The sequence below is a fragment of the Capricornis sumatraensis genome, chromosome 15 (assembly GCF_032405125.1).
Source record: "Capricornis sumatraensis isolate serow.1 chromosome 15, serow.2, whole genome shotgun sequence".
Classification (NCBI taxonomy): domain Eukaryota; kingdom Metazoa; phylum Chordata; class Mammalia; order Artiodactyla; family Bovidae; genus Capricornis; species Capricornis sumatraensis.
This window is the reverse complement of record NC_091083.1, coordinates 38,423,609-38,450,397: the sequence shown is the minus strand read 5'-3', so window position 1 is coordinate 38,450,397 and position 26,789 is coordinate 38,423,609. Positions and strand designations below refer to the sequence as shown.

The 26,789-nt window shown below is 43.6% G+C and overlaps 1 protein-coding gene across 2 annotated transcripts; it reads right to left on the bottom strand.

Moving 5' to 3' along the window:
• MAP3K8 (mitogen-activated protein kinase kinase kinase 8) lies at positions 1-25,924 on the bottom strand. 2 transcript variants are annotated; one of them, XM_068987194.1, is made up of 8 exons: positions 25,798-25,924; positions 21,115-21,476; positions 12,843-13,010; positions 10,177-10,438; positions 8,555-8,661; positions 3,509-3,661; positions 2,531-2,777; positions 1-1,080 (listed from the first exon to the last, which is right to left on the bottom strand). In XM_068987194.1, the coding sequence occupies exons 2-8, from the start codon at positions 21,451-21,453 to the stop codon at positions 950-952; spliced, it is 1,407 nt and encodes a 468-aa protein (XP_068843295.1). In that variant the 5' UTR covers positions 21,454-21,476; positions 25,798-25,924; the 3' UTR covers positions 1-949. The 2 variants fall into 2 exon arrangements, with proteins under 2 accessions (XP_068843295.1, XP_068843294.1); XM_068987193.1 differs by lacking the exon at positions 25,798-25,924 and adding an exon at positions 25,401-25,501.
• Positions 25,925-26,789: the final 865 nt, after the last annotated feature.

Sequence of the window (26,789 nt, the reverse complement as noted above, 5' to 3'; positions counted from 1 at the left end):
AAAGTATCATTTTCATTTGCATGATGTAAAACATACTTGAAGGAGGAATACTCACATACATTACAGTGTTAAAAATATATATGTATGAAAGATTCATGAAGGCATTTGATACAAAACATACACAGTATGCTATTTTAATATACAAATGCTTTCAAGAAAATAGAGAAGTAAGAATTATAAAAGTAGCATCATTAAGAATTTACAAATGTTCCATTTTCTTAAAGGTCACATTCTCATCCTTTGGGATGTACAGACATTATGTGATTTAACACAGTTTTATCCACATTCAAAACATCATGTTTCAAATGTCTGAAGCATAGCATGTACAGTACAAAATGTTTCCATAGGAACTGAACCAAACCTCACTAGTGGCAGCTGTCACATGGCTCCCAATTCATTGGTTAACCATTTTTAAGACACTAGTTCAGCTTATCGCTATAATATTCAAGTTGTTCTATTTACCCCAAATATAAAGACTTTCATTTCTATCAGCATTTACAGACAAAGGCTTGAAGAGTTATCATACAATATATACCAATATACACCATATATACACTGAGTTAAAAGAAGTTCCCTTAGTTAAATTATTAACAGAGCCAAGAAGAGTCATTGTAGGCTAATATATTATTCTTGTGATTGGTATTCTTAAAATTTTGACCAAAGTGCACAGTGAATGGAATCAGTCACTGAGAAATGATCCTTCCATGAACTCTCAGCTTCCTTAGAGTCAGGCATACCACCTGAGAAATGAGAACTTTCCAGCCGAGCTGGCCAAGGGTAGCTTCACGTATCAACACACAGGAGCCACATGGAGTCACATTCATGAGTCGGAGGAGCCCAGCCAATAAAAATACAATTCCCTCGACGGAGATCCTGTGCAGTCAGCAGAATCAGCTTCCCAGAGATCAATGAATGTTGAGTCCTAATTCAAGGCAAACACCACCAGCCATCAGCCATACTCTAGGGTTGGCGGACCCCGAACAAGGTTGAAATAGCCAGCAAGGGCCCCAAGGTCTATGTAGAGAGAACGCTGCCTCTTCAGCATCTCTGATTCCTCAGTGCTCCCAGCGCACGAAGAGTCTGAAAAAGGAAACATAAATAAAAAATTAAAATGTGATCAGGGGACATGTTCAATAATAGATGCCTGTTCCCTCAACTTAACACAAAACAACACACTTTGGGTCTAATGAAAGAGCATTCAAACTCTGTTGAATTATTATTAAAAAGCCATAGAATTGGGGGCTTCCTCGGTAGTCCAGTGGTTGAGACTCTGCCTGCCAGTGCAGGGGCTGTGGGTTTGATCCCTGGTTGGGGAACTAAGATCCCACATGCCTCAGGGTGTAGCCAAAAATTTTTTTTTAAGCTGCAGAATTGAACATGATGGGCTAGTTTATGGGATATAGCACAGACAAAATAATTCAAAAAAGAGTCAACAACCACAATAAATTAGCTGGAAATCCTGGCCCATTTTCCAACATCCCAGATGATTCTTTTCAAATACAGGAAAGTCAGAGAAGAAGCTGAGAAATGCAAACAAGCATTCCAGGCTTGACATCTGGGTTTGGACCCAGATAGAGTTAGAACATCACAGATTTCATAATAAAAATAGAAACCCTTCTCCATGCATATCCAATGTTTCTGGAATGTGTATCGTTTTTCCTAAATGGGAAGGTTTCACAGCTGGAAGAGAGATTTTTGAGCAGAGGAAGACAGAAATGCAGGTTGCCTTCAAATTCAATATTTTATCAGTGCTGTGATGTTTCCAACCAACAGCTGGCATAGTTTACCATAACTGCATTATACAGAGTCCCCCTCTTTGCCAACAGCAAAACTGTCATGCTTGATCTATTTTTAAAAGCAAACACTCTTCTGTTGCAAAAGAAAGCAAGGCAGAGGTAATTCTCAAAGACGGCATTACCTCCATCTGCACTGGAAACCAGTTAGGCTTGCTGGTAAATTAGCCGATTTTTTTAAAAATTGTGACTCTTTATTTTTGCCACACCCCATGGCTTGCAAGATCCTAGTTCCCTCATCAGGAATCAAATTCATGTCCCCTGCAGTGGAAGCATGGAATCTTGACCACTGGACTGCCAAGGAATTCCCAGCTAATTTTTTCTTTTTTGTGTGTATATGCTTTTGCTAACATTCTTGCTAAAATCTCTCCAACAACTTTTAGCATGCAGGAAGTCACTTCAGTTTTTTTTTTTAATTTTACTTAGGTCAAGTTGATTGACAATGTTATATTAATTTCTGCTGTACAGAAAACTAACTCAGTCATATATATATATATAAGACTATGAAAAATATTACATACATATATATACTTTTTCATATTATTTTCCATTATGCTTTATCACAGGATATTCCTGTGCTATACAGTAGGACTTTGTTGTTACCCATCCTACATATACTAGCTTGCACCTGCTAATTCTATTTGTTTTTCCAGGTGTCTTCATGAGTTCTATCAGAAGGTGGATGGAGGGAGAAAAGAAGGGAAGCCAGGGCACCGCACACTGCAGGGTGTCCATACCGGCAATGTTCTCAGGAAGCTCCAACTCCTTCCGGCTCAGCAGCCGCTTCCGCTCAAAGAGGGCAGAGTCCAAACTCTGACAGCGGGGTTGATCCTCCCTGGGGGGGTTCAGCGCCTCGTGTTTCAGCAGGTCTGCTGCCCTAGGCCGGTGATTGGGGTTCCTCTCCAGGGCAGCCTCGATCAGCTCTCTCATACCAGGACTGCAGTCTTCAGCGATATCTTCCAAAGGAGGCGCCTGCTTGTGGATCTGTGAACAAACCAGCTCTTTTAGCATCAATGGCATGAAAATATACCCTCGACAGGACAGGTATTCTAGTTACAAGACCGGGGAAGTCTTTTGTTTTGAGGTGAATACAGCTCACACCCTTCAGTAACATTTCCTAAGGACACTGAGTGAAAGCCATCTTTTGGTTAAATGCAGTCAGAGATAAACACTCGAGGTCTGAATACACAGCTTTCCATAGGAGCAATGCCCGAAGGTCCCTGTGCAGAAACTGGGAAGCGCCTGCCTCTCAAGTTCTCTATAGTCAAAGGAGGGGGGTGAGTGGCAGGGGCGGCGGGGGTGGGGCGCTGCGTGTTTCACTACATGCCAGGCTGCCCTGGGGATCTAGAATCTAATTCCGTCTTTCTGGAAAGTGTTCAAAGAACATATACAACTTCCTCAGTTCAATGATTTATGCTACTCTGATGCTTTTCAGTGGTATCATGTATAACAGCATAGCATACAATTTCTGCCTGGGCACAGCTGGATGGGTTTCCATAGGGTGATCCCTCCATGTGGGAGAGTTAGGGTTATACTAGGCCTAGTATATGGTCAGCATACCATGGTTAGCATACTGAGCATATACTAGTGTTACCAGAGGATGATGGTCATACTTCACCATCATCCCATCAGATGTGTGTGGTATCAGAGAGAGAGCAACTCTCCTGAGAAGTGAGATGCTCCAGCCCCACCCTCCCCCCGCCGCCCCCACTTACTATGTACAGGTAGGAGGGGTAGGCGGAGCGCGGGTAACGCTTCACCCAGGGCGGGGTGCCCGTCTGCATGTGGATCAGAGTGGCCCCCAGGCTGTAGATGTCTGCTTTGGTCGAGTGGCCCCTGCAGAGGATCACCTCTGGACTCATGTAAATCTGAAAGAGAAGCAGGAAGGTCAGTCTGACCCCCTCATGGGTCTAGGCACCATTTCCCTAACCCAGTTCTGGAAGCTGGCACATGCCCCTCGCTATCCACTGCACACTCCATCCCCTGAGAACAGCATGTCACTGCTGTGTTCCCTTCAGCAAAGGGGTGGCCCTGACCCATGCAGACTCAGGCAGCTTTACCCTGCAGCCTCACAGCACCTCTCCCCACAGACTGAACACAAGGCAGACCACGCAGGAAGCCATCCACGGCTGCAAACACATCTGGCACTCCCACTCAAAGTTCTGCAAAGCGAGGATCAATGTTTCCTGTTCCTACTAAAACACCAATTCCTTTTGTATTTCAATGGACACTAAAATACACATCCTCATTTCATGTTTGGCATTAAAATGCCAAACTGATAATTATCTTCAGTCATCAAAAGCAGCAGAGGTCCCAGAGTATCAGCACCAACTACACAGGAGAGAAGAATTTAAAGTGTAACACTGGAGGACTTCCCTGGTGGTACAGTGGATAAGAATCTGCCAGCCAATGCAAGGGACACGGGTTTGATCCCCAGTCTGGGAAGATTCCACATGCTTCAGAGCAACTGGGTCTGTGCGCTGTAAGTGCTGCCACTACTGAAAAGCCCACGGACCCTAGAGCCGGTGTTCCATAATAAGAGAGAAGCCACTGCGATGAGAAGCCCGTGCACTGGAACCAGAGAAAGCCCCTCTGCAGCAACAAAGACCCAGAGCAGCCAAAAACAAATAATGTGTAACATTGGAAAAGTGATCCTAATGGGTCATTTCTATGAACCACTTCTTATTTCTACCCACCAGGGAGCCCAGTGACTAAATATTAAAGGTAGGCCATGTTCACATTGTGTAAGTTGGTTTTATGAGCCAATGCTGGAAAAGGAGGGCTCATTTTAGAAATGGTTTCCCTAAGCAGTGTGTGTTTCTAAAAGAGAAGAAGAGCAAACACCAGTGACCTGTCTTTACGGCTGGTACAGGCAGAGTGCAGTTCCTACCCTCACTGTCAATATTTAGCTTTAACAACTTTGGATGCTGCCATGAACATGAAGCAGGGGGTGACTATTCCCAGAATACATTTCAGAGTAAATAAAAAAAGAACTGGCTTACAAAAACTGGGGAAATTGCCCAGTTTCCCCACCTCACTTGCCTCAAGTACTTCCTACAACACACTTCCGGCTGCCTGGGCTTGGTTCCTTTCTCTCGCTCTCCCTGGACTTTCTTACTAAATAAAATCGCAAAGTTGAGCAACACACTCAGTGGTCAGGACGACTGTTAACAGAGGTGCCTGCCTCCCCTCCCCCAACCCCAGGTGACTCTCCTAAGCAAGGATTAGGCAAAGTGCTACTTCTGGTGTCACCAGTGGCAGCTGTGTGCTCGCCTGGGGCCCTGGAGGGGGTGTGGGGTGGCATGTGGTGGTGGCAGATCCCTTGCCCAGAGCCCCATGGCTCCCAGCTCCTGACTCCTTAAGCTCTAGGGAGCCACAGGAGCAGGGCATGGGGTCAAAGGCACTTCCTGAAACAGGCCTGGGGGGAACCCAAGCCAGGCTCTCTAGGGGTTGAACACCCTTAGGCATGGACCCGGAAGCCTAGAGCTCGGCAGGGTTGGGGTAGGGGGTGGGGGTGTCAAGGCCTTTACTTCCCAACACATTTATTACAAAGGGAAGGAGACACTGTGTGTGTGTGTGTATACGTGTTTGTATGTTCCCACGTACTTGATGATGACATGTGACCTTATATAAGAACTTTACAAAAGGAACAAGGCTATCAAGGGAACTCTAATTACTTTTTCACACTCATTATTTCTTCTTTCTCTGTACCAGGGAATTCGAAAACAATAGTTTAAAGATAGGCTGGATTAACCCTGTATGTGCATCGCATGGCACGGTTACAAGATCATGCCCTGGATAGGAAGGCCGTGGGTGACCAGCATCTGTATTTGGAAGCTTGGCTGGAGGGTTCAGAAGTCATCTGATCAAACCAAATGATCAAGATCTAATGGAAGGCGAATCTGCACGGCTGACCCTGATTAATGATGCCTTCTTGCTCTTTAAGGATGAGGGGTCAAAACAAGCTTTCTGAGAAGTGACCTCTACACCTCAACTCATCAGCACACTTCCTACCACACTACAATCACAAGTGCCAGACGTACAGTAAACAAACGCGGGTGGATCAGAAGAGTCTTTACAGCTAGGAACGCCAAGGCCAATTTAGCACTTCATAGAAAGCAATTAATATTTGGTGAAAATACTTCAATCCAAACTCCTATTCAGGGATAGACACTGTGTTGCTATCTCGTACTCAAACACATACTCTTCTGATAGAAAATCCCAGAAAGGAGATGTCTTTTTCCAGTTATTGCAAAATGTCCAATTTGATCATCCTGCCGGGAAGAGAAAGGTATTTTCCATCTTTAATACCATAAATAGTTTGTTTCTCAAACTGGCTCCAGGAAAAGGGGTAGGGTGTCACATATCTCAATGTCTGACAACTGCCAAAACATGCTGAAGTCTTTCCAAAGAAATCATGTCAGAAGTGTTAAGCCTTATTAGATTTTGTGCTTTGGGGAAGTATTCCCAAGATCTGGAGACTAAAACATGCTTAGAACAAAAGGTCTACAGTTTTCTGAATATTATTTTGCTCGAAGACAACTCTCCAGGATCCTCTCCCAAGTATTTTCCAGAATAAGTTCACTAATAAAAGCAAAACCAAAGATCTCTTCTGCTGCCCAAGAAAGTCTGCTTTAAGAGAGTTAAGAAAAGGCTTACACAGCCTGGATGGGAGGAGGGTTTAGGGGAGAATGGATACACGTGTCTGTATGGCTGAGTCCCTTCACTATTTACCTGAAACTACCACTGCATTTATTAATTGGCTATGCCCCAACACAAATTAAAAAGGTTAAACTCTGAGGGGGAAAAAAAAAGATTAAAAAAAGGCTTACAAAATCCCAGCCTAAAATGCAGACAATTCTTTTTGCAACTGTGTGCATACGTGTACTCTGTCACTTAGTCGTGTCTGACTCTTTGCAACACTTTGGCCTATAGCCCACCATGCTCCTCTCTCCATGGGATTTTTCAGGCAAGAATACTGGAATGGGTTGCCATTTCCTCCTCCGGGGGATCTTCCCAACCCGGGGATTGAATCCACGTCTCCTGCGTCTCCTGCATTGCAGGCAGATTCTTTACCTCTGGGCCACTGGGGAAACCCTGGACTGCAGCTGAGTGCAATGCAATACATTCACTGGCTAAAATAAAGTCTATCTTTTGAGTAACACCAGGACTGACCTGATAATCTTGAGGCAAAGATTCAGCAACTGCCCCCTCTTCGCTTCCTGAGGGCACTTTCAACAGAGAAGGGCATGGGGCTGAGGGACTCTGATAGCTAAACACCTCATCGTCATGGAGATGGGCCAGGAAGGCAGATTCTACCCCCATGTACCTTCCCAGATGCAACCAACCCCACACCCACCATAACTGACTGTGAACTAAACAGCTGGTCATTTATTAATAATCCAGGTAAATTTAAAACAGGCCCTAACTCCAGAATGGAATCTTTGTTGGCTTTGTCTTGGGTTCCATCCCTTGCATACACAGCAGCCTAAACACACAGATGTCCAACAGACACTCACTACATGAATCAACTATGCAGCCTAATAATGTGAATGCTAAATATATTATCTGAAAGCTCATGAATGCATTTCTCTGAACCTCATTTAGATTCATAAGTTTTGTTTTTGTTGTTTTTGTTTCACAAATAAGTTGAATATTATAGTAAGCTTATACCTTCAAATAAGATTCATTCGTGCTCCAATAAATGAGAGTTAAGAGTCCAGGGATTAAACAGAGGCCTAAAATATCATATCTCAATAAATGTTGTTTTTAATGATCATGACGATTATGGCTATAACTGAACCAAAGCAGTAATACTGTTATACTGAAAATGTACATACTAGTTACACAGCAGTTAAACCTTAGACTATAGACTCAGAAAAAATTAGATTCGATTCCCTGATCTGTCAGTAGCTGAATAACTTTGGGCACTTTATCTTAACCTCTTCATGCTTATTTTCTTATTTTAAAATGGTAATAACAGTATTTCCCTATGATAATAGTATTGTGAGGATAAAATGCTGCTGCTGCTGCTGCTAAGTCGCTTCAGTCGTGTCCGACTCTGTGCGACCCCATAGACGGAAGCCCACGAGGCTCCGCATCCCTGGGATTCTCCAGGCAAGAACACTGGAGTGGGTTGCCATTTCCTTCTCCAATGCATGAAAATGAAAAGTGAAAGTGAAGTCACTCAGTTGTGTCCGACTCTTAGCGACCCCATGGACTGCAGCCTACCAGGCTCCGCTGTCTGTGGGATTTCCCAGGCAAGAGTACTGGAGTGGGGTGCCCATTGCCTTCTCCAGAGGATAAAATAATATAATACAAATAAAGTGTTAAAATGAGCACACGACACAGAGTGAATGTGCATTAAAAATGTTCCCATGATAATAATGATTTAATGTAATGGATTTCTTCCCCTTCTTTGTCCTTTCTGCAGTAATGATAGAACATCTTATTTTTACTGTTGATCAGATATTGCCAGACTGTGCTGGTGGTCCAGTGGTTGAGAATCAGCCATGCAATGCAGGGGATGTGGGTTTGATCCCTGGTCAGGGAACTAAGATCAAACATGCCTCAGGGCAACTAAGCCATGTTCCACAACCACTGAGCCCCCTGGCTCTGGATTCTGAGCACAACAACTTGAGAGAAGCCCATGCATCACAAGGAAAGACCCCAAATGCCACAATTAAGACCCAAGGACAGCCAAACATAAATAAATACTAAAAAAAAAAAGCTATTGCCCATTTTCGGATGAACATAATTACCTCTGTTCCACGGAGGTCCTTAGGAAAATAGATCTCTTCGGTCATTTGGACACTTAGACCAAAATCCACCAAAACAGCTTTTGTGGACATGAAAACAATGTTGCTAGCTATAAAGAGAGGAGAAATTTTAGTAAAAAAATTGTGTATCTATCCATAAGCAAAATGGAAACATTATTTAAATTGGGTTGCAAACAATGATACATTGAAATGCTTCCTTTATTGAAATGAGTACATTATATTCAAAAGGGAAACGTGAATGTGGGTGCGAGTTTAGGTAAAAATCACTTCAGATTTGTCAAGAATTCAGTCAAAGTGGATATAAATGAAGGCAGTCATTAATAATTGTCAAATGACAATAGCCAAGACATGGAAACAAGCTAAGCATCTATCAATGGATGAATGGATAAAGAAGATTTATACATATGCAAATTTGGTGATATACACATATAAGTTGTCTGATACATATTAATGTAATGGGATATTATACAGCCATAAAAAAAGAAGGATATCCTGCTATTTGTGACAACATGGATGCACCTTGATGGCTAAATAAATCAGACAGAGAAAGACAAATATCATACAATCTAACTTTTATGAGGAGTCTAACAAAGAAAAAAGCAAGCAAACATAGAAACACAGAATAAAGTGGTTGCCAGGGGTGGGGGTAAAGAGAATTTGGGATGGTGGTAAAAAAGGCACAAACTTCCAGTAACGAGATAAAAAACTTCTGGGACTTTATGTCCAGAAGTCATGTATAGCATGGTGACTATAGTTAACAACTGTTGTTCAGCCGCTAAGTGGTGTCTGACTCTTTGTGACCCCACGGACTGCAGCTCTCCAAGCTCCTCTGTCCTCCACTATCTCCTGGAATTTGTTCAAATTCATGTCCACTGAGTCAGTGATGCTATCTAACCACTTAATTCTCTGCCACCCCCTTCCCCTTTGGCCTTCAATCCTTCCCAGCATCAGGGTATTTTTCAATACTGTATGGTATTTTTGTAAGTTGCAGATTTTAAAAGTTCTCACCACACAAAAAAATTATAAATACATGAGATAGATGATGTGTTAACTAACCTTATCATGATAATCATTTTGTAATATATACATGTATCAGATTACTACATAGTACATCTGTTATACTGTCAATGATTATTATGTTATATTGTCAATTATTTCTCAATAAAGGTGGAAAATATTTTTTATATTTTATATACTGTGTACTATTATCAAGCCACTTTCTGAAACTAAAAAGTAAAATTCCCAACTTTTCTCAGTATAAGTTTTGCTAGCCCAATTTATGTTTAGATATTAAGGATTCAGAGTGGACCTCTCCTATGTATTTCCCCACAATCTCTTACTCTTAGAAAGCAGTCATGCTCATGCTTAGTTGCTCATTGTGTACGACTCTTTGCAATCCCATGGACTGCCAGGCTCCTATGTCCATGGAATTTTCCAGGCAAGCATACTACAGTGGGTTGCCATTTCCTTCTCCAGGGGTTATTCCTGACCCACAGGCAGTCCTCATGCCATCAGGGACCTTCATGTTGAACAGAAGAGCCCATCTGCCTAAAGTCCAGCTAGTCTGTTTAAGCCAAAAAGGGACACATCCAAAGATAACTCACGTTTAATGTCGTGGTGGATCACTTTCTTTGAGTGCAGAAAATCAAGTCCCTTGAGAACATGTTTTGTCACCCAAATTATCTCAAATTCTCTCATGGGTCCACAGCTCTCCAGTTTCTCCAGGACAGACCCTCCTTCGCCTGCTTCCATGAAGAGATGAACAGTTTCACCCCATAGAACAGCACCATATAACTCAGCGATGTTCTCGTGCCGGAAGCAAGCCTGGATTTCCACGTCAGATGGCTTAAATTGGTCTACTGGGATCTAGAACACAAAAGCACAAGGAATATCCTCAACAACCCCAGGATAATGAAAAATATACACAATATAGGTCAACTTACAAACCAGAAGGCAAACAAATGCCTTCAAGGATACTCTGATGTATTATGAAATTGTACTCCTGAGTAAAGGTGATGTTTACTTGGGATCTGCCTTTACATTAATGTCTGCATAAGGTGAAAAAATTCAAAATAAGAAAATAAAAGACAAAATAATAAAATAGTACTTTCATTTAGAGTAGAGACACCCAATGAAAGAAATGTTCATGATTGACCCACAGAAGGTAATTTCCCATCTGTTATACATGAAATACCATGATTTCTATGGTACCTAGATTTTGGGTCATTATTTTCAGTCTTCCTTGTCATAAAACACTGTCTCTAGTCTCACAGTTCACGTGCTATCAATGCATTTAAATAAGCACTGACCGTCTATTCTACAGAAAATCAATAGTCATTAATAAAGAAAGAAGTAACTCTTACATGACCGGAATGCCTCCAAAATAAACTGTTAGATTGAAGTAGGCAAGATGCAGAAATGCATATATTATGTTCTCATTTGTAAAAACATATTCCACTATACAGACACATGTCCATAGAAATTTTCTGGAAGGACATGTAAGAACCCATTAATGATAACTGCTGCAAGGAAAGGGGTCTCATTCTTTAGCCTACATCCTTATGAACTGTTTGGGGTTGTTAACCCTCTTATATGTTTCTCTTTTTTAAGAAAACACATGGCTTAAAAATTAAATATAAGGACTGCAAGGAAAATAACCCACAAATCTATTTGCCATGTCTTTTGTGATAAAACTGGAAAACAGAACACTTTCTGGCTCTAAGAGCTTTAAAAGATGTCTCCAGATTTTTTTTTAACTTGGACATATCTCTTTGTAAATGTAACCTTCAAATAACTAATATATTACTGCCTTTTTTTCCTTTAATAACGGATGCTCTGGGTCAACCTTTATGGAGGCACAAATGAGGCCCTCATGACAAAAGAGCGACTGAGATGATAGTGTCATTATTTTCTATTTTGTTTTTTTGTTAAATCAAAAGTGAGTCTGTTTCATTGCCCTTAAAAAACTTTAAAGTGTAAGAGACATACGCAAAAATGCAAAACAGATTATCACATTCAATGAATTTTCAACTGAACACACCCATGTAACCACCATGTAGATCAGGAAACAGAACTTCACCAGCATCCCTGAAACCCCCTGATGACCCCTACCTGTCACCACTCCCCAGGGACACCCACAGACGGGATTTCCAACAGGTCTGTTTAGCCTTTTGGGCCTTTATATAGGGTTGGCCAAAACGTTCCTTCAGGTTTTTTCATACGATGTAATGGGAAAACCTGAACAAATGTTTTGGCCAACTCAGTGTAAGTGGAATCTCATAGAACAGATCCTGTTTTGTGTCCAGCTGTTCTAGCTTCACCTAATGTAGATTTATCTACATCATTGCAGTTGTAAGTCGTTTCTTCTCTTTGCTGGACAGCATTGCATTGTATAAATATACCACATTTCAACATCTGCAAACTTTCCAGTTTGGGGCTATTGCACACAGTGCTGCTATGGACACTCCAGCATATGGCTTCTGGGGATTGTGGAGGCATGCCCACTGGTCAGGAACCTGCAGGAGCGGAATTGCTGGGTCATAGGGTGTGTGCCTGCTCACTTTGGTAAATCAGGCCAGTATTCCAAAGTGAGGGCACCGCAGCAGGTGCTTAATGTTTAATAAGAAGAGATAGGGTGTCTTCAATACTGGTCTATTTAAATTTAGCCTTTGGGGACTTCCCTGGTGGTTCAGTAGCTAAGACTCCATGCTCCCAACGCAGGGGGCCCAGGTTCAATTCCTGGTCGGGGACTAGATCCAGGATGCTGTAACTAAGAGTCCACATGCCAAAGCGAAGATCCCAGTGCAGCCAAAATAAATGAATAAATATTTTAAAAATAAATAAATAAGTTCAGCCCTGTATTCTGCAGTTCTGAGAAGTCTTGTGGCTTTCCGAACAGCGTCTACTTCCCTGCCTAGTCCCCTCCTCTGTGGGTGAGATTAAAAACAGCAGCAAATAAATTTGCTCTTGCAGGAGAGCCTCCCTCCCCCATCCTACCACAAGAACGATGCAGGCATCCAAGCTGGCACTAAGTAAGCCAGTACCTTCTTTTTTATCAGTGCAAACTGACTAAACTCAGCTATTGTACTTAAGTAGACTTGGGGGTTGAATGACCCCAGGTAGGAAGTCTATCTGTAAAACACAGATGCTTTGTTGGACTGAGCACCTTCAAACAAGAGGCAGTCAAAGGATAGCCAGCTTTGAGTAAAGAAACACACAAAAGCCCCAACGCCAGCACTCAGGGCACCGTGTCTGGTTATGCAGTACATACCAATTTACAGGCCATCCTTTTCTTAGTCTTTATATCTTGTGCTAAGTACACTTTCCCAAATGCCCCCCGAGGAATGAAATCAGAGCCAATGTTCCTGTAGGTCAGCTTCCAAGGGATGAGCAGAACATCAGAGTCTATTTGGTAGCGTCCATTCTGAGGAGTGATTACCTACAACAAAGCAAACATGCAGGAGGGTGAGAATTTCAGCAAGGTTCTCTTCCAAGACCCACCCTTCAGGAACTGGTTATGTTAGAACACATTCTTACACGCAGTGTTAAAAATGAATGTCACTGTATGTAATCCTAATAGTGTACAGAGGCTATATTTAGAGCTTCAGCAAGACAGAGAAAGCATGTAACAGAAACACGTCACTGGCCAGACCTGATCATATTTCTATCTGCATGTGAGTAATTCATTGCGAAAGAGAACTTTAAAAATGGTTTATCTAAGGCACCCTGATTGTTGCGACCAAAGGGCTGAAAATAAAGATTGCAGAAAAGTAAACTGTACACGCAAGCTGACTGGCTTCCAATTAAAATGTGCTAACCTGTTAGTCTGCATAACCATTACTCAGAGATGATGCACAGAGAGAGAGTGTGGAAAAGAACTGATGATCACAGAGGATTCTGGGAACCAATGTGTTTTGCCAGAGCTGTAAGTTGACATAAATAAAGCAAGGGCAGAATTATCTCTCATCGACTCACTCATTTAATGTTTACTGAGGGCAGGATACATGCCAGGCTCTATGTTTGGTGCTGAGGAGTCAAGAACAAGAGACAGACAGTCCCTGAGCTCTGAGTGTCAGCAGACACTTTGAACAAGACGGCTGACTCAAAAACTGAGAGCCACAACCTAAGATGGATAAAGAAGATGTGGTCCATATATATGCGATGGAATACTGCTCAGCCAGGGAAAAGAATGAGGCAATGCCATTTGCCCCAACACAGACAGACCTAGAGATGATACAAAGTGAAGTCAAACAGAGAAAAGCAAATACCACATGATATCATTTACATGTGGAAACTTAAAAAAAAAGATACAAATGAACTTATATACAAAGCAGAAAACAAACTATGGTTACCAAAGGGGAAATGGGAGAGGATAAATTAGGAGTTTGGGATTAACATACACACATTACTATATATAAAATAGATAACCAACAAGGAGCTACTGTACAGCAAAGGAAACTCCACTCAATATTTTGCAATAATCTACAAGGGAAAAAAAATCTAAAAAAGAATACACAGCATAACTGAAACACTTGGCTGCATACCTGAAATGAATCAACACTGTAAATCAACTCAAATAAATAAATAAAAACAATAACTAAAAAATTAAGAGACATATCTCGATAGCAGTATGGGTTATAAGGGTATGTACCCATGTCAAAACTCATCAAACTGGATATTAAAGATCTTTGTATTCTGTGCCTGTGTGTTGGTCACTCAATCATATCTGACTCTTTGTGACCCCATGGACTATAGCTTGCCATGCTCCGTTGTCCGTGAAATTCTCCGGGCAAGAATACTGGAGTGGGTGGCCATTTCCTTCTCCAAGGGGATCTTCCTGACCCAGGGATTAAACCTGTGTCTCCTGCATTGCAAGCAGATTCTTTATCATCTGAGCCACCAGGGAAGCCCTCTGTGTATTCTACTGCATAGAAAGTCTATCTCAATTTTTAAAGAGTAAAAAATTAAAGGGAGAAATAATAATAAATAAAATGAAAACAAATTAATAAGTTCACAAGAGAGGTGACCTGGAGCACATTCCTTTAAAAAGAAAAACGGTGTGTGGTTTTTTTCAAGGGCTAGAATCCCCAAAACACAGGTTTTACCTACAAGTCATTAGTAATATTATGACTTCGGGAATTATGAGACTATTAAAGTAACACAAAGCTATTTCAAGAACGGAAGAGGCTGCAGGGGAATGCGGATCACGTGGGAGAGAAGATAGCGATTCATCTCCAGACCCACTGGGCCGCTTACTCGACCCTGCTCTGGGAACAACCCTGGTGACGGTAAGGGTTATTCACTCAGGACCCATTATTGCTAATCGTAGCTACGCCCCACAGACGTGTGCACTATTAGTCAGGGGATGAAACAGCGAAAGATGCTAATACTTAGAAATGTGAAGTTACTGACACTCAAAACTTTAGCATTTACTGAGCATGGCCGCTGTGCAAGGCCCGAGGGGGGACCATAACTAAGCGGAGACCACGGTCTTGCCAAGTTTGAAATATGACCTCGTTTCAAGAAGCGTCACCTCATTCCTGGAAGCCACTTCTACAGGAGGCTGGGGGCACGGTGGGTTTAGCCCCCAAGACAGAGCTGTGCTCTCGGCACTCGGCTGCACTGGTTTTACTGCCTCTGCCTTGTTATTAAATATTTACAGATCCAATTGCTCTTGATTCTCCAGGGCTCACTTTAGGGTTTAAGCAGCCTTCGGAAAAAAACCATCTTACTTTTTTTTAGGTTTGGTTTTTCTTTTTTAATCACTGAAGTATAGTTGATTTACAATGTTGTGTTAGTTTCAGGGGTTCAGGATGGCGATTCAGTTACATAAACACATATATATTTTTTTGAGGTTCTTTTCCATTATAAGTTATTACAAGACACTGAGTAGAATTCCCTGTGCTATATGGCGGGTCCTTGTTTATCTGTTCTATATGTAGCAGTTTGTACATGCTAACCCCAAACTCCTAATTTCTCCCTTTCCCCTCACCTTTCTCCTTTGGTAACCATATATTTATTTTCGACATCTGTAAGTCTGTTTCTATTTTGTAAGTAAGTTCCTTTGTATCATGTTTTTATATTCCACATATACGGGACATCATGGGATATTTGTCTTTGTCTGACTTCACTTGAAAGTTTTACTTTTGTTCAACGAATCTGCTTTAACCCACTCTGGGCCCAGTGTCCGCTTAGCTGAGAGGATGAGAGTAATAATACTAGCCATCTGGTGAGTGCTAGCTCTGGGCCAGGCACTGTGCTGAGTACTTCACACACGAACACATCAGTTTTGCACAAGTCTGTATTGTAAGGACTCTCTTTATCTCCACTTAGAGATGAAGAAATTGACTTGAAGAGGTTAAGGAACTCAGTAGGCAGTGACAGAATCAGGTCTGTCTGACCTCAAGCCACAGCTCCTATTCTTTAGATAAGAGCCTTCAGTTTTCCAGAGGTTGTAATTAAAGTTGAACCCAGTGACCAAATGCCTAACTTATAGTTCACTGAGATGGCTTGGCCTTCTCCTCTTTAGATCAACTACCGCAGTTCCTTCACCCCAGTTTACCATTCCCCACACTCTTCTCTGAAAGCCCTGAGAGTTCTCCACGCCACCTCTGATGACACACCCTGAACGTGCAGGGTGACACACAAGTGTTGGCCAGTATGTGGTTCTGCAAAGTCCTGGATCTTCCCAAGCCCTAGACCTTCCCTATCTGGGTCTGAAATATTTTCCCCCTTCTTCTTCTTTCTAGCAGCCCAAGTAAGTAATCTTCTGGAAATCTCTGTTGTCCATTATCTCTGTCAACTCTTCCATGTACTAAAGCCACATTCAAGTGCAGACATTGGAGGCAAGCTGTCCGTGTGTGTGCGTTTGTGCGCTCTCCGTCGCTCAGTCATGTTCAACTTTTTGCAACCCCATATGGACTGTCACCCGCCAGGCTCCTCTGTCCAGGAGATTCTCCGGGCAAGAATACTGGAGTGGTTTGCTATTTTCTTCACGTGCTGACCCAGGGATGGAACCCACATCTCCTACGTCTCCTGCATTGACAGGCGAATTCTTTACCATTGCATCACCTGGGAAGCCCCTATGCTGTCCATTTATTCATCCCGATCACTGCCATTGGCATGACACATCACCAGCCCAGAAACAGAATTTGAGTAGGTAAGTCAGTGAGAATGATTCCATAAGGGTGATGTGGTAGCTAGAAAATGGATGGGACCTTGCGCTACACGAAGAGAGAGAAGGGATCTAGAACAAAGGCCAAGCTGGCACTGTGCTCCCCTGCTGGTCCCACAGCAAAGGGACAGCCAGGTTCAAGTTCTGGGCTGTAAGATGGGCACTGGCTGGGGCCTGAGGCCCAAGGAGGAGGAAAGTTAACAGCACAGAGCACAAGAAGGGGCAGGCACAGCCAGGGGTGATGGGGAAAGAAGAGAGAAGACGTGCAGTTCTGTAAACGCTGGGAGGACTGTCGTAAGCAAGGAGAGTGACAACCGCAATGGCCTGTGTCCTTTCAACACTCACAATGTGCACACAGGTCACTTGCAATTATTCGTCCCAAACAACCATGTGGAGTGAATGTGGCCATTTACCGATTTTACAAATGAGTAAATGGAGGCTGCAGAGGTTGCAGTAGCTGGCTTGGTGTCACCTAGTCCATTTCAGAGCTGAGATACATGCCAGGCACTTTAACTCAAGCGCCTGCTCTCTTCACCACTACTCATCATATACCTATGAGATTCATCCCATTTTTATGGCCAAGAAGTAGGGCTAGGACTAAGGGGGCTCACAGATAAATGTTTGTGCCATCTAAGGAAGGACTTCTCTGCAATCAGTTGGCCTGATATGACCACATACGCCCCAGAATATGATGCATGCTTCGTCACAGGTTTCCAAGCAAAGGCGAAAATGCCCCAGCAATTATTGGAGATGATGAATGGGGTGAGCCAAGCCTCCGAGAGACAGCTTGATTCAAGTATCTTTAAGGTTTTTTAAGACTGAGAAGCCAGGAATCTGTGACTAAGCCCTGAGGAGCAGCACTCAGCATCATACACCCACACCTCTGAGTGAGCTCCTTGGGGATCTTCAGCTTCCCAATAATCACCCAAGAGTTGAGTGTTGAGAACCCATTTTAGGCTATTAATCCCCAGATGTGGGTGAGAGTTGGTCTAGATTATAGGTAACTTGTAGCATCCTCATACAAAGCAATCCCTGGCTTAGTCTCCTCACATTTCTTCCCCAGGTCCTGTGGATATTGGAGAAATCTATAAATATTACTTTTAGGAAAATAGCAGCTATCTACACACACATGCAGACCACCATTTCACACGCCTGTGCTTCAGGTTATTTTTGTAATTCCTGCGCCCTCCACCCTGTCTAATTCCATGGTGCTGTGATTGTTAGTTGCCAGCAACACATCATGTATCTATGCCTCCAATCTCACCATCTGGAACATTCTCTGCTCTCCATCCCCTTCATCTGGCTGATTCCAACTCAGTAATTAAAACATCACTTCCTCTTGGCGAGATTTCCCCTGGCAAGGCAGTGATTAGGACTCAGCAGTTCCACTCCACCAGGGCCTGGGGTTCAATCCCTGGTTGGGGAACTAAGATCCTGCAAGCTGCGTGGTGTGGCCAAAAACAAGGGGAAAAAAAATCTATTTTTTAATTCCTCTTGGAGGCCTCTGTGATATTCTCCCTTCCTCCTATCAACCCTCATGGTTATGTGAGGTATCTTGCCTAACCATTCCCCTGATCAGGGCGTAGCTTTATTGAGAAATATTACACTGCATTATAACTACATGTTTACTTGCCTCCTTCAGCACACAGAAAGCGAGCAGGAAACACAGACTGTATTTCTAGCACCTGAAAAAGCACCTCATGCCCTGTAGATGTTTGAGCTCTGTCTAGCAAACGAATGGACAAATCCTGGAAGGAGAGCATGTGGTCCATATGAAGGTATACTTGGAACCAACGTGTTTAGTAGATGATTAGCCATCATCTTGCAAAGCAAAGAAACAGAATTTCCCCGAATTCCCTTCCGCACATTCCCAATTCTGTGGCCCATCTCTCATCAGTCTGATTGGCCAAGGGAAACAAGGGAAGTCTCTACATATTTACAAGCAAAAACAATGTGTTTATTCTGTATGGTTTCCTTTAAAATAGTCATTTTAACAAGTATGCAAAAAAGAAACACATAAACCATTATGTTTCTGATCATAGACATATATGTTATTTTGAACCAGAGTTCTCCAGCTATATTTTAGCTAAGACAAACAGGTATGACCCCTAGTTCAAATTATGACTTCCCATGTATGAAAAGAAGCACTCTTCTCAAGATAAAGTATCAAATACAGTTTGGCATATCCAGATCAAAGCAAGTCATACACAATGCAAAACGTAACCTTTACTTTTTTTTGTAAAACGTGATTTTGCAATCTTGCTGGCAATTGATCTATAGGTGAACACAGCTGGCTTCTAACAAAACAATTCACTACATAGCTGACCTAAATCACTGTGTTGTTTTGAAGTGAACAAATGCGGTACACAAAATAATAATAATTAAGTACTTGGTACAGACTCTACTTGTTCAGCACCACCCTCCATATATTAACCATCTCTCCATTTATATGCACCAAAGGAAACTGAGGTGCTTTCATCATCAGTAAGCATGTTTTGCAAGTGTCCACCCACTCCTTTGAGAATTGTTCTTTTCCAAAAATTAGATCACCTTTAGCCAGCACCTACATTCACCTTTGACACACTAAGAGACTAACCACACCCCAGTACATCACCTGATCTTCTATTGTGGCAACTAAGTGTTGTCACAATATTTTGGATTATTTGCATACTTAGGATAACTAAACAAATATATCCCTTGTTATTCATACCTCACCAATTAAACAGAGAGCATCTCTGGATAACTACTTACTGCCCACAAACTACATTTCTCCAAGAACTGAATTTACCCAGTATTAATACTATGATGTTTCAAGATGTAACAAAAGAGGAGCACAAAAATTCAGCCTTCAAAATTGTTAATTAAACAGAACATTCTTTGACATAAATTATAGCAATATTTTTTGGATCTATCTCCTAAAGCAAAGGAAATAAAAGCAAGAATAAACAATTATTAATTAAACCTAAAAAGTTTTGCACAGCAAAGGAAACCAAGGACAAAACGCAAAGACAACCTACTGAACAGGAGAAAATATTTTCAAATGATACTACCAATAAGGAAAGGGTGAATATTCAAAATATACAAATAGTTCCTACAGTTCTTCAACATCAAAAAAATAACATCCCGATTAAAAAATGGGCAGAAGACCTTAACTGACATTTCCCCCAAGAGGATATGTAAATGGCCAATAAGCACAGGAAAAAATGCTCAACATCTCTAATCACTGGGAAATGCAAATCAAGACTACAGTGAGATATCACCTCACACCTGTAAGAATGGTTATCATTGAAAAGAACACATGTGCCGAATGCTGATGAGGATGTGAAGATAAGGGAATCCTCCTACACTGTTGGTGGGAATGCAAATTGGTGCAGCCACTATGGAAAACAGGATGGAGGTTTCTCAAAAACCTTAAAAGAGAACCACCATATTCCCAAGCAATTCTACTCTTGGGTATATATCTGAAAAAATGGAAACAATAATTCAGTCAGACACATCCATCCCAGTGTTCTCAGCAGCATTATTTACAACTGCCAAGAAATGGAAGCAATCTAACCATCTGTCAACACATGAATGGATAAAGAAGATGTGGTGTATACACACACACACACACACAATGGAATACTACTCAGTCATAAAAAAGAATGGAATTTTGCCATTTGCAACAACATGGATGGACTTGGAGGGTATTATGCTAAGTGAAATTAAGGCAGACAAACACAAACACTGTATGATATCACTTATATGTGGAATCTAAAAAATAAAACAAATTAATAAATATTAAAAAAAGAAACAGACTCATAGAAAATAAACTAATGGTTAACAATGGGCAGAGGAAGAGGGTAGAGGATTGAGAGGTACAAACTATTATGTGTAAAATAATCTATAAGGATATACTGTGTAACATAGGAAATATAGCCAGTATTTTAAAATATTATACATGGAGTATAACCTTCAAAAATTGCAAATCATTATATTGTACACCTGTAACTTATATAAAATTATAAACTATACTATATTATATATATAAAGACAAAGTCTTTATTTCCCTCTCACATGAGTCTCAAAGCCTTTCTCTTTGACTTGACAAGTGAGCTCTTTAGTGAATCATGAAATTAAAATTCATTCTTCTTAATTACCTATCTGTAGAACTACTTCTAAAATAATGGATAAGACTCTTTAAACGAAACTTTTAATGAAGGCTGTATTTTTTGCATCTTTCACATGGAGGTCATTCTTACAGATATTCCATTTTTAAAAACCGTACCTGGCAGCCAGTCTGAACAACATTCAAATCCCACTCAGCCTTAAATGTAGCAGGAGTAGGAAGCTGAACACACAGCACTCAACCGATGAGGAAAAAACATACCATATTTAACAAAATTCCAGACTCTTGAGGTCGGCGTCTGTATAAACGCTTCGCAGTGTTGGATATGTGGTTTGCAAAAGCAAGCAAGTCCTCCACGGTCCCATATCTGACTGAGGACAACCAGGGCCCCTCCTGCCCACTGAGCAGCAGAGACTCAGACCGCTCCTCCTCGTTGTGGTTGCTGTCCTGACACATGGTCAGCAGACTGGGTTCATAAACCGCTGGCTCTTCACTTGCATAAAGATTTTCCATAATGTCTATCACATCGGACACATTCAAATGTTTCATTAATAAATCGAGTTCTTCTTTGTCGTCACTCCCGGTGCTCATGAACTCCATCACTGTTGGGCCCTCCAAAGAGTCTGCAGAAGAAAGCGGGACTACTTACTTTACTGTGTTTGTATTTGCGATCAATAGGAAACTGACAAGATTGACTAGGTACAGGCTTCTATGTGCTTTTGTTCATAAAATAGGGGCTTCAGCCACAGGGTGTGTGAGGTCAAGTGCACAGACAGTGAAGAAGGGACCTGAGATAACCTTTAATCTGGCGCTGACTTTACAGAGAGGAAACCTGAGATCTAGTAAACTCACTAGCTACCCACTTACTCACTGAATTGCTGGCATCAGCTGTAGCCTCTGAAAATAAACATTCACTAAACCCAAGTGTGAATTTGAGGAGCAGGAGCTGAAGCACCTGGTTCTTGACAGTTTCCAACCTGCTGCTCTCCCAAAAGGGGCAACCCTTTCTGCATGATCTCTGTGACTTTTAGGCCTTGGGTGAACTTAAAAAGAAAAGAAACTCTCTTGGAATTCCCTGACAGTCCAGTGGTTAGGACTCAGCCCTTTCACCACAGGATCCCAGGTTCAATCCCAGGTCGGGGAATGAAGATTCCTCAAGCCACATGGTGTAGCCAAAGATAAATAAATACATAAAATAAAAATAGAAATACACTTAAAAAAAAAAAAAAGAAATTCCTTTACCAAATTCAGGAGCTAGCTTTGCAAATCAAATTCAGGTCTTGAAGCCAGAAGCATCTCAAATGGATTTTAATCTAAGCAAATTTGGTGATGGTAAATCAAGTTTCAGGAATAATTCTGATGCAAATAAATTAAACGGCTCACTTAGAAGGAAGACAGCAAACCTCTAATCCTCCTTCTGCTGAGGATGGCTATGAGAAAGGAGAAGATTCTTTTAACCTGTAATCAGCCGTCCCCTCCTGTGACCAGAACTCTTTAACGGGACAAAGCATGCATCTCACAGACTCAAGAGGGTTCATTTAACATCTAGATCAATGACTCTTTAGAAGTTGTGGTAAGAGGCCAGGGCAGCCAAATCTATCATAAGCAAGACACAGACAAGGTCAACTAAGTCTGCTTAGCCAAAACTGTACTTCAGTTTTTCACACACATCAGGAGCCATACTTGGGGATCTGTAAATGTGAAAATGAAGAGAAATGAAGGGTAAACAGTGAGGCTGTAACCCAGGATTTTGGAACAATCCCATCCCAAAGGGTTAAAGATAAAAGGGCTTAAGGGACCTAAGAAAACAGAAAGGTATATATATATCTACTTAAACTACTGCACTCCAAGCAGCCTCTCTCTGAGAGATGTTTCAGGTTCTTAAAAGCATAAGCCTTCAATGCACAAAGGGATAAACAAAAGCCACAGGCTCCCATCAACCTGGAGCACACCAAACCCAGGGAAATATTCTACCACAGGGCCACCTGCCCATAAGACCCAGACACAGACCTCTTGGTGAATTTCACTGGAGAAATGAACCATGCAATTTTGTGCCATTATTAAGTTACTGGGGGATCAATTTCTGCTCTACAGTGTCTGGGATAAGAAGGTAAGATCCTGCAGTCTGACACCCCACCTAGACTCAGACTGCAGGGGATCCAATCTCTAGCCTCTCCTTTTCTGTCTGCTGATCTTGGGCAAGTACTTTACCCACGGAGCCACCTGTGAAGCCCTCTTTAACCCCACTGCACATCAACGTTCCCCATCTGTAAAATGCAAGTAATAACAGCAAGTCCTTCATAGGTGGTTGTGAGGATCAAAGGAGCTCAAGAGCACAAGGTGCTAGGTGCAGAGTTTGGTACACAGTGAACCAACTGTGTCTTTTGCAGCTGCTGTGATGTGCATGAAAGCAAAGGACCGAGTCTGATTCCTGGCTTTGCAGATACCTCAACAGAGCAGCTTTCTTATCTGCAAATGGGATGTGGCTACCTATTTCCCCACTTCTTTGCAGCAAGGTTTTAAAGATCGTTTCTAAAATAAGAGACAAAGAAAAAAAAATAGAAACCTATGAAACGTTTTGATGGCTATTAGTTGCATCTAGAGAGCAAAGGAAGCCCCCCTCTCTGAGAGCTAGCAGGTCTTTGAGGAAGACTGATTTAAGCTCTTGGACTCTGTTGAATTCTGAAAGAAATTTCTTAGGTTAATGGAGGAACGTTCAACTTGGGTTTCATAGGGCTGTTTAGTTGCAGTTTCTACTTGCAAAATTTACAGGGGAAAAAAAAAAAAAACGGAATTAAAACAAAAACAGCCCAATTTAGGATCCCACTGGCTAAAAACTTCCAAAGCTGCTAGGTTTACTTCTCAAAAGGCTGGCCAGAGAGAAAATAAAGTTCCCAGGGGTAACAGGGCTAAAGAAAGAGAGAAAAAGGTCCATACAGTTTACAAGTCAGCTGATCCAGAGAGTGGAAAGGCAGGTTTTGGTTCTTATATTCTCCAGAAAGTCTGGAGCACTTATATGTAACCTAAGAGGCGGAGATGCACACACCCGTAAACTGGAAGCTAGAGGAGGGAGGGAAGGCACAGAGGGAGGGCAGCGAGGTGGAGGAGTGTGTCTTCTGTGCCACTAATTCCTTAGCAACGCCACCCTCCTCTCACGCAAATCTGTGTGCAAATCTGTGTGCTCCCGAGGCAACCCTGATGACCAGCCCATCCACTAAAGGTCTGGGCAAAAGCCTCAGCACTTTCAGGCCTTAACTAGGCAGACAAAATGCTAACAATTTAGTTATTCACCATCAGTAGCCATCTAGAAAAAGTGTGAATGGTGAAGGTATTCCACGTTAGCCACAAGGACCCTTTCTCCACACAGTTTACAAAAAAAAACTGCATTAAATCACTAGTTGTTACTGCAATTGGGGAGTATACCAATTTTAGACATAGACAAATGGGCAGATACAGTCAGAATTCTGCCCATTTGTCCATGTCTAAAATCCCATGGGCAGAGGAGCTTGCAGGGTATAGTCCATGGGGTCACAAGGATCAGACACGACTGGGTGACTAAACCACCACAGTCAAAATTATCAGCTCTGAATTATTTCTGACACTGGCAATACAATCAAGAGGAAATACTTTTCCTAAACATAAATGCATACTCCTGGCTTCTTTCATCTACACAAACAAAAGCTGAGGGTTTCCTGGCAAGTGTGAGTGAAAATGGCCAACATGATTGGCCTAAGTTCCTACTTAACAAAAGGATGATTATACCTCGTGGTACTTCCCATTTAAAACATTTTTCTGCCAAAATATTACACTGCCCCTCGGGGCACACATCCATTTCTCTAATGATATTTTTGTTCTCAAAAAGCCCCAGAATGAAGCCATTCTCACTGTATGCGAAGTACAGCCACTTCAAAATCTCTATGTGCCTCAACTCTCCAATTTTCCTTACAGAAGACCTCAGTCAGAAACACGGCACACAAACCTCCACCCATCAGATCTGGGGGCGTTTGCCGATTCAGATTACCTTCTACTTGGCAAGTACCTACAACTCAGGCCACAGATACAGAAGCCAACTGAATTAGCGCTTCTTTCCCTGTTTTTATCAAGAGCAGTCCTTTATTCTGGGGCAAAATATGTCTTTCCCAAAGTGAAACAGACATTGCAGTGTTTCACGTAAAGACAGTTAACTTTTGGGAAAATCTGTATGCCATTCTTCCTTTTAAATTTCGGAATCCTGAATACTGAATTTCCACGGGGAAACATCTATGAAATAACATTTTTCCCCTGAACATTCTTTCTTAGGCCAAAAGCCCAGCATTCGTCTTCTGCTATAATCACCCTATTAGTCACAGAAGACGGTCCACGGAACAAGCATGAAACTTAAGTTTCAGCTCTTCCATGTCTCTCGGTCCCGCCAGCCCCCACCCCTACTCCCTTCCTCCCGCCTCTTTCCCTAAAGCGAAGGGAGCCTTAAAAGGCTTGCAAGTTAAAGAGCACTCCTCGTTAGGGCGAGGGGCAGCGGGAGGCCCCCGCCTCCAGGGTGCACTCACCGGGTCTGGGCAGGGAGAGAGCAGCTGTGCAGGTGGCGCACGCGGCGGGAGGCGCGGTGACAGCGGGTCCCAGCCTTCGGGTGCATCGCCGGGACCTGCTCTGCTCGCGCGCTCGGGATCCGGGAAGCAGGAGGAAGGGGGAGGAGTCGGGGGCGGCGCCCCGAGAGACCCTTGCGCAAGGTGCTTTCCAGCTGTGCCGGCTGCAGCGACTACCCGCGCGCAGCACCGGAGCGCCGCAGCTGGAAGCGGGCAGATCCTACCTCCTGGAGCCCCGGAATACACCCCGCACCCCCACACCCTGATGCCGGGGCTCCCCGGATCTCAGGGTGGGAACCGCCGGGGCACCCAGCAGGGCTGCGATCTAACGATATCCCGGATCCCCCAAAGTCTGCGTTACCTGCGGCCTCCGCGCGGTCCTGCGGACGGAGCGCTCCAGCCGCGGTCCCCCGACGGCTCTCGTCGCAGCTGGTGGGCAGCCCCCGGGAGCCGGGCGCTCCGGGGTCCCCAGGCCCGGCGACAGCAGAAGAGGGAGCCAGGGCGACCGGCCCCAGAGCGTGGCGCGCAGTCCAGGTCCGAGCTGCCAAATGAGCCCGGAGCAGCTCGCGCTCCCGGGCCGCCCTCGTCGGCCCCTGAGTCACGGCGTCTGAGCCGGCCGAGGGGCGGCGCAGCGGACTCCAGCCGCCGCCTCCCCGCCTTTTCCATTTCCCCTTTCGCTCCGTAAACAGAAAGAGCCCGCCGGTTTGCGGGACAGCCCGAGCCCCCGCGCTGGGAAATTCCGTCCTGCCCCCCCCGAACCGACTTGCCCTCGGGGCCCGGGGCGGAGCTGGGGGCGGGGCAGGGGTGGGGCGTGCCCTGAGCGGAATCGGCCTCGCCACGCCTCCCGGGGACCCGGACTACCGCGCGGCACCGGCCCTAGGCTGGGAAAACACCTACGAGTTCCCTCTGAGCCGGGTTACCCGGCAGCCAGGGTGCTAGAGGGCACCCGGATGCGGCGTTGGCAAGGGCGACCGCGACTCGGCACCCTGTCTCCGAAGGAAGACCGTAGTTCCTAACGTGCTGGCGCCCTCGGCAGTACTCCAGTGTCCCCGGCCCTTTGGGGTCAGGTTTCGGTTCGGGTCACAGGCACAGCGGGGTGGTCCGCGCCCCCCTGCACCCCGCACCCACTCAAGTTCCAGAGCTCGCGAGAGGCGGCCGCAGTGTAAGCCCGAACCCGGGGAGTTTGGTAAGGGGTAAGGGCGAACCCCAGGCCGGGATCGCCGCCAGCAAAACCTGGTTTCGCTCTTTCCACCTTCATTGGAACTGGTTATTGCTGGTGCTGCCCGATCCCAAAGTATGTCTGCCCTGATTTCCTCCTAACCCCAGCGTCCAGTCTGGGAGTCTATCCTGCCG

Coding starts and splice junctions, on each gene's coding strand:
- MAP3K8 (XM_068987194.1), bottom strand. CDS start 21,453: ATGGAGTTCATGAGCACCGGGAGTGACGACAAAGAAGAACTCGATTTA. Junction 2,778..3,508: donor ACCCCTCCTACCTGTACATA/GTAAGTGGGGGC, acceptor GTTTGTTCACAG/ATCCACAAGCAGGCGCCTCC. Junction 1,081..2,530: donor GCTTCCTGAGAACATTGCCG/GTATGGACACCC, acceptor TTCCTTTTTCAG/ACTCTTCGTGCGCTGGGAGC.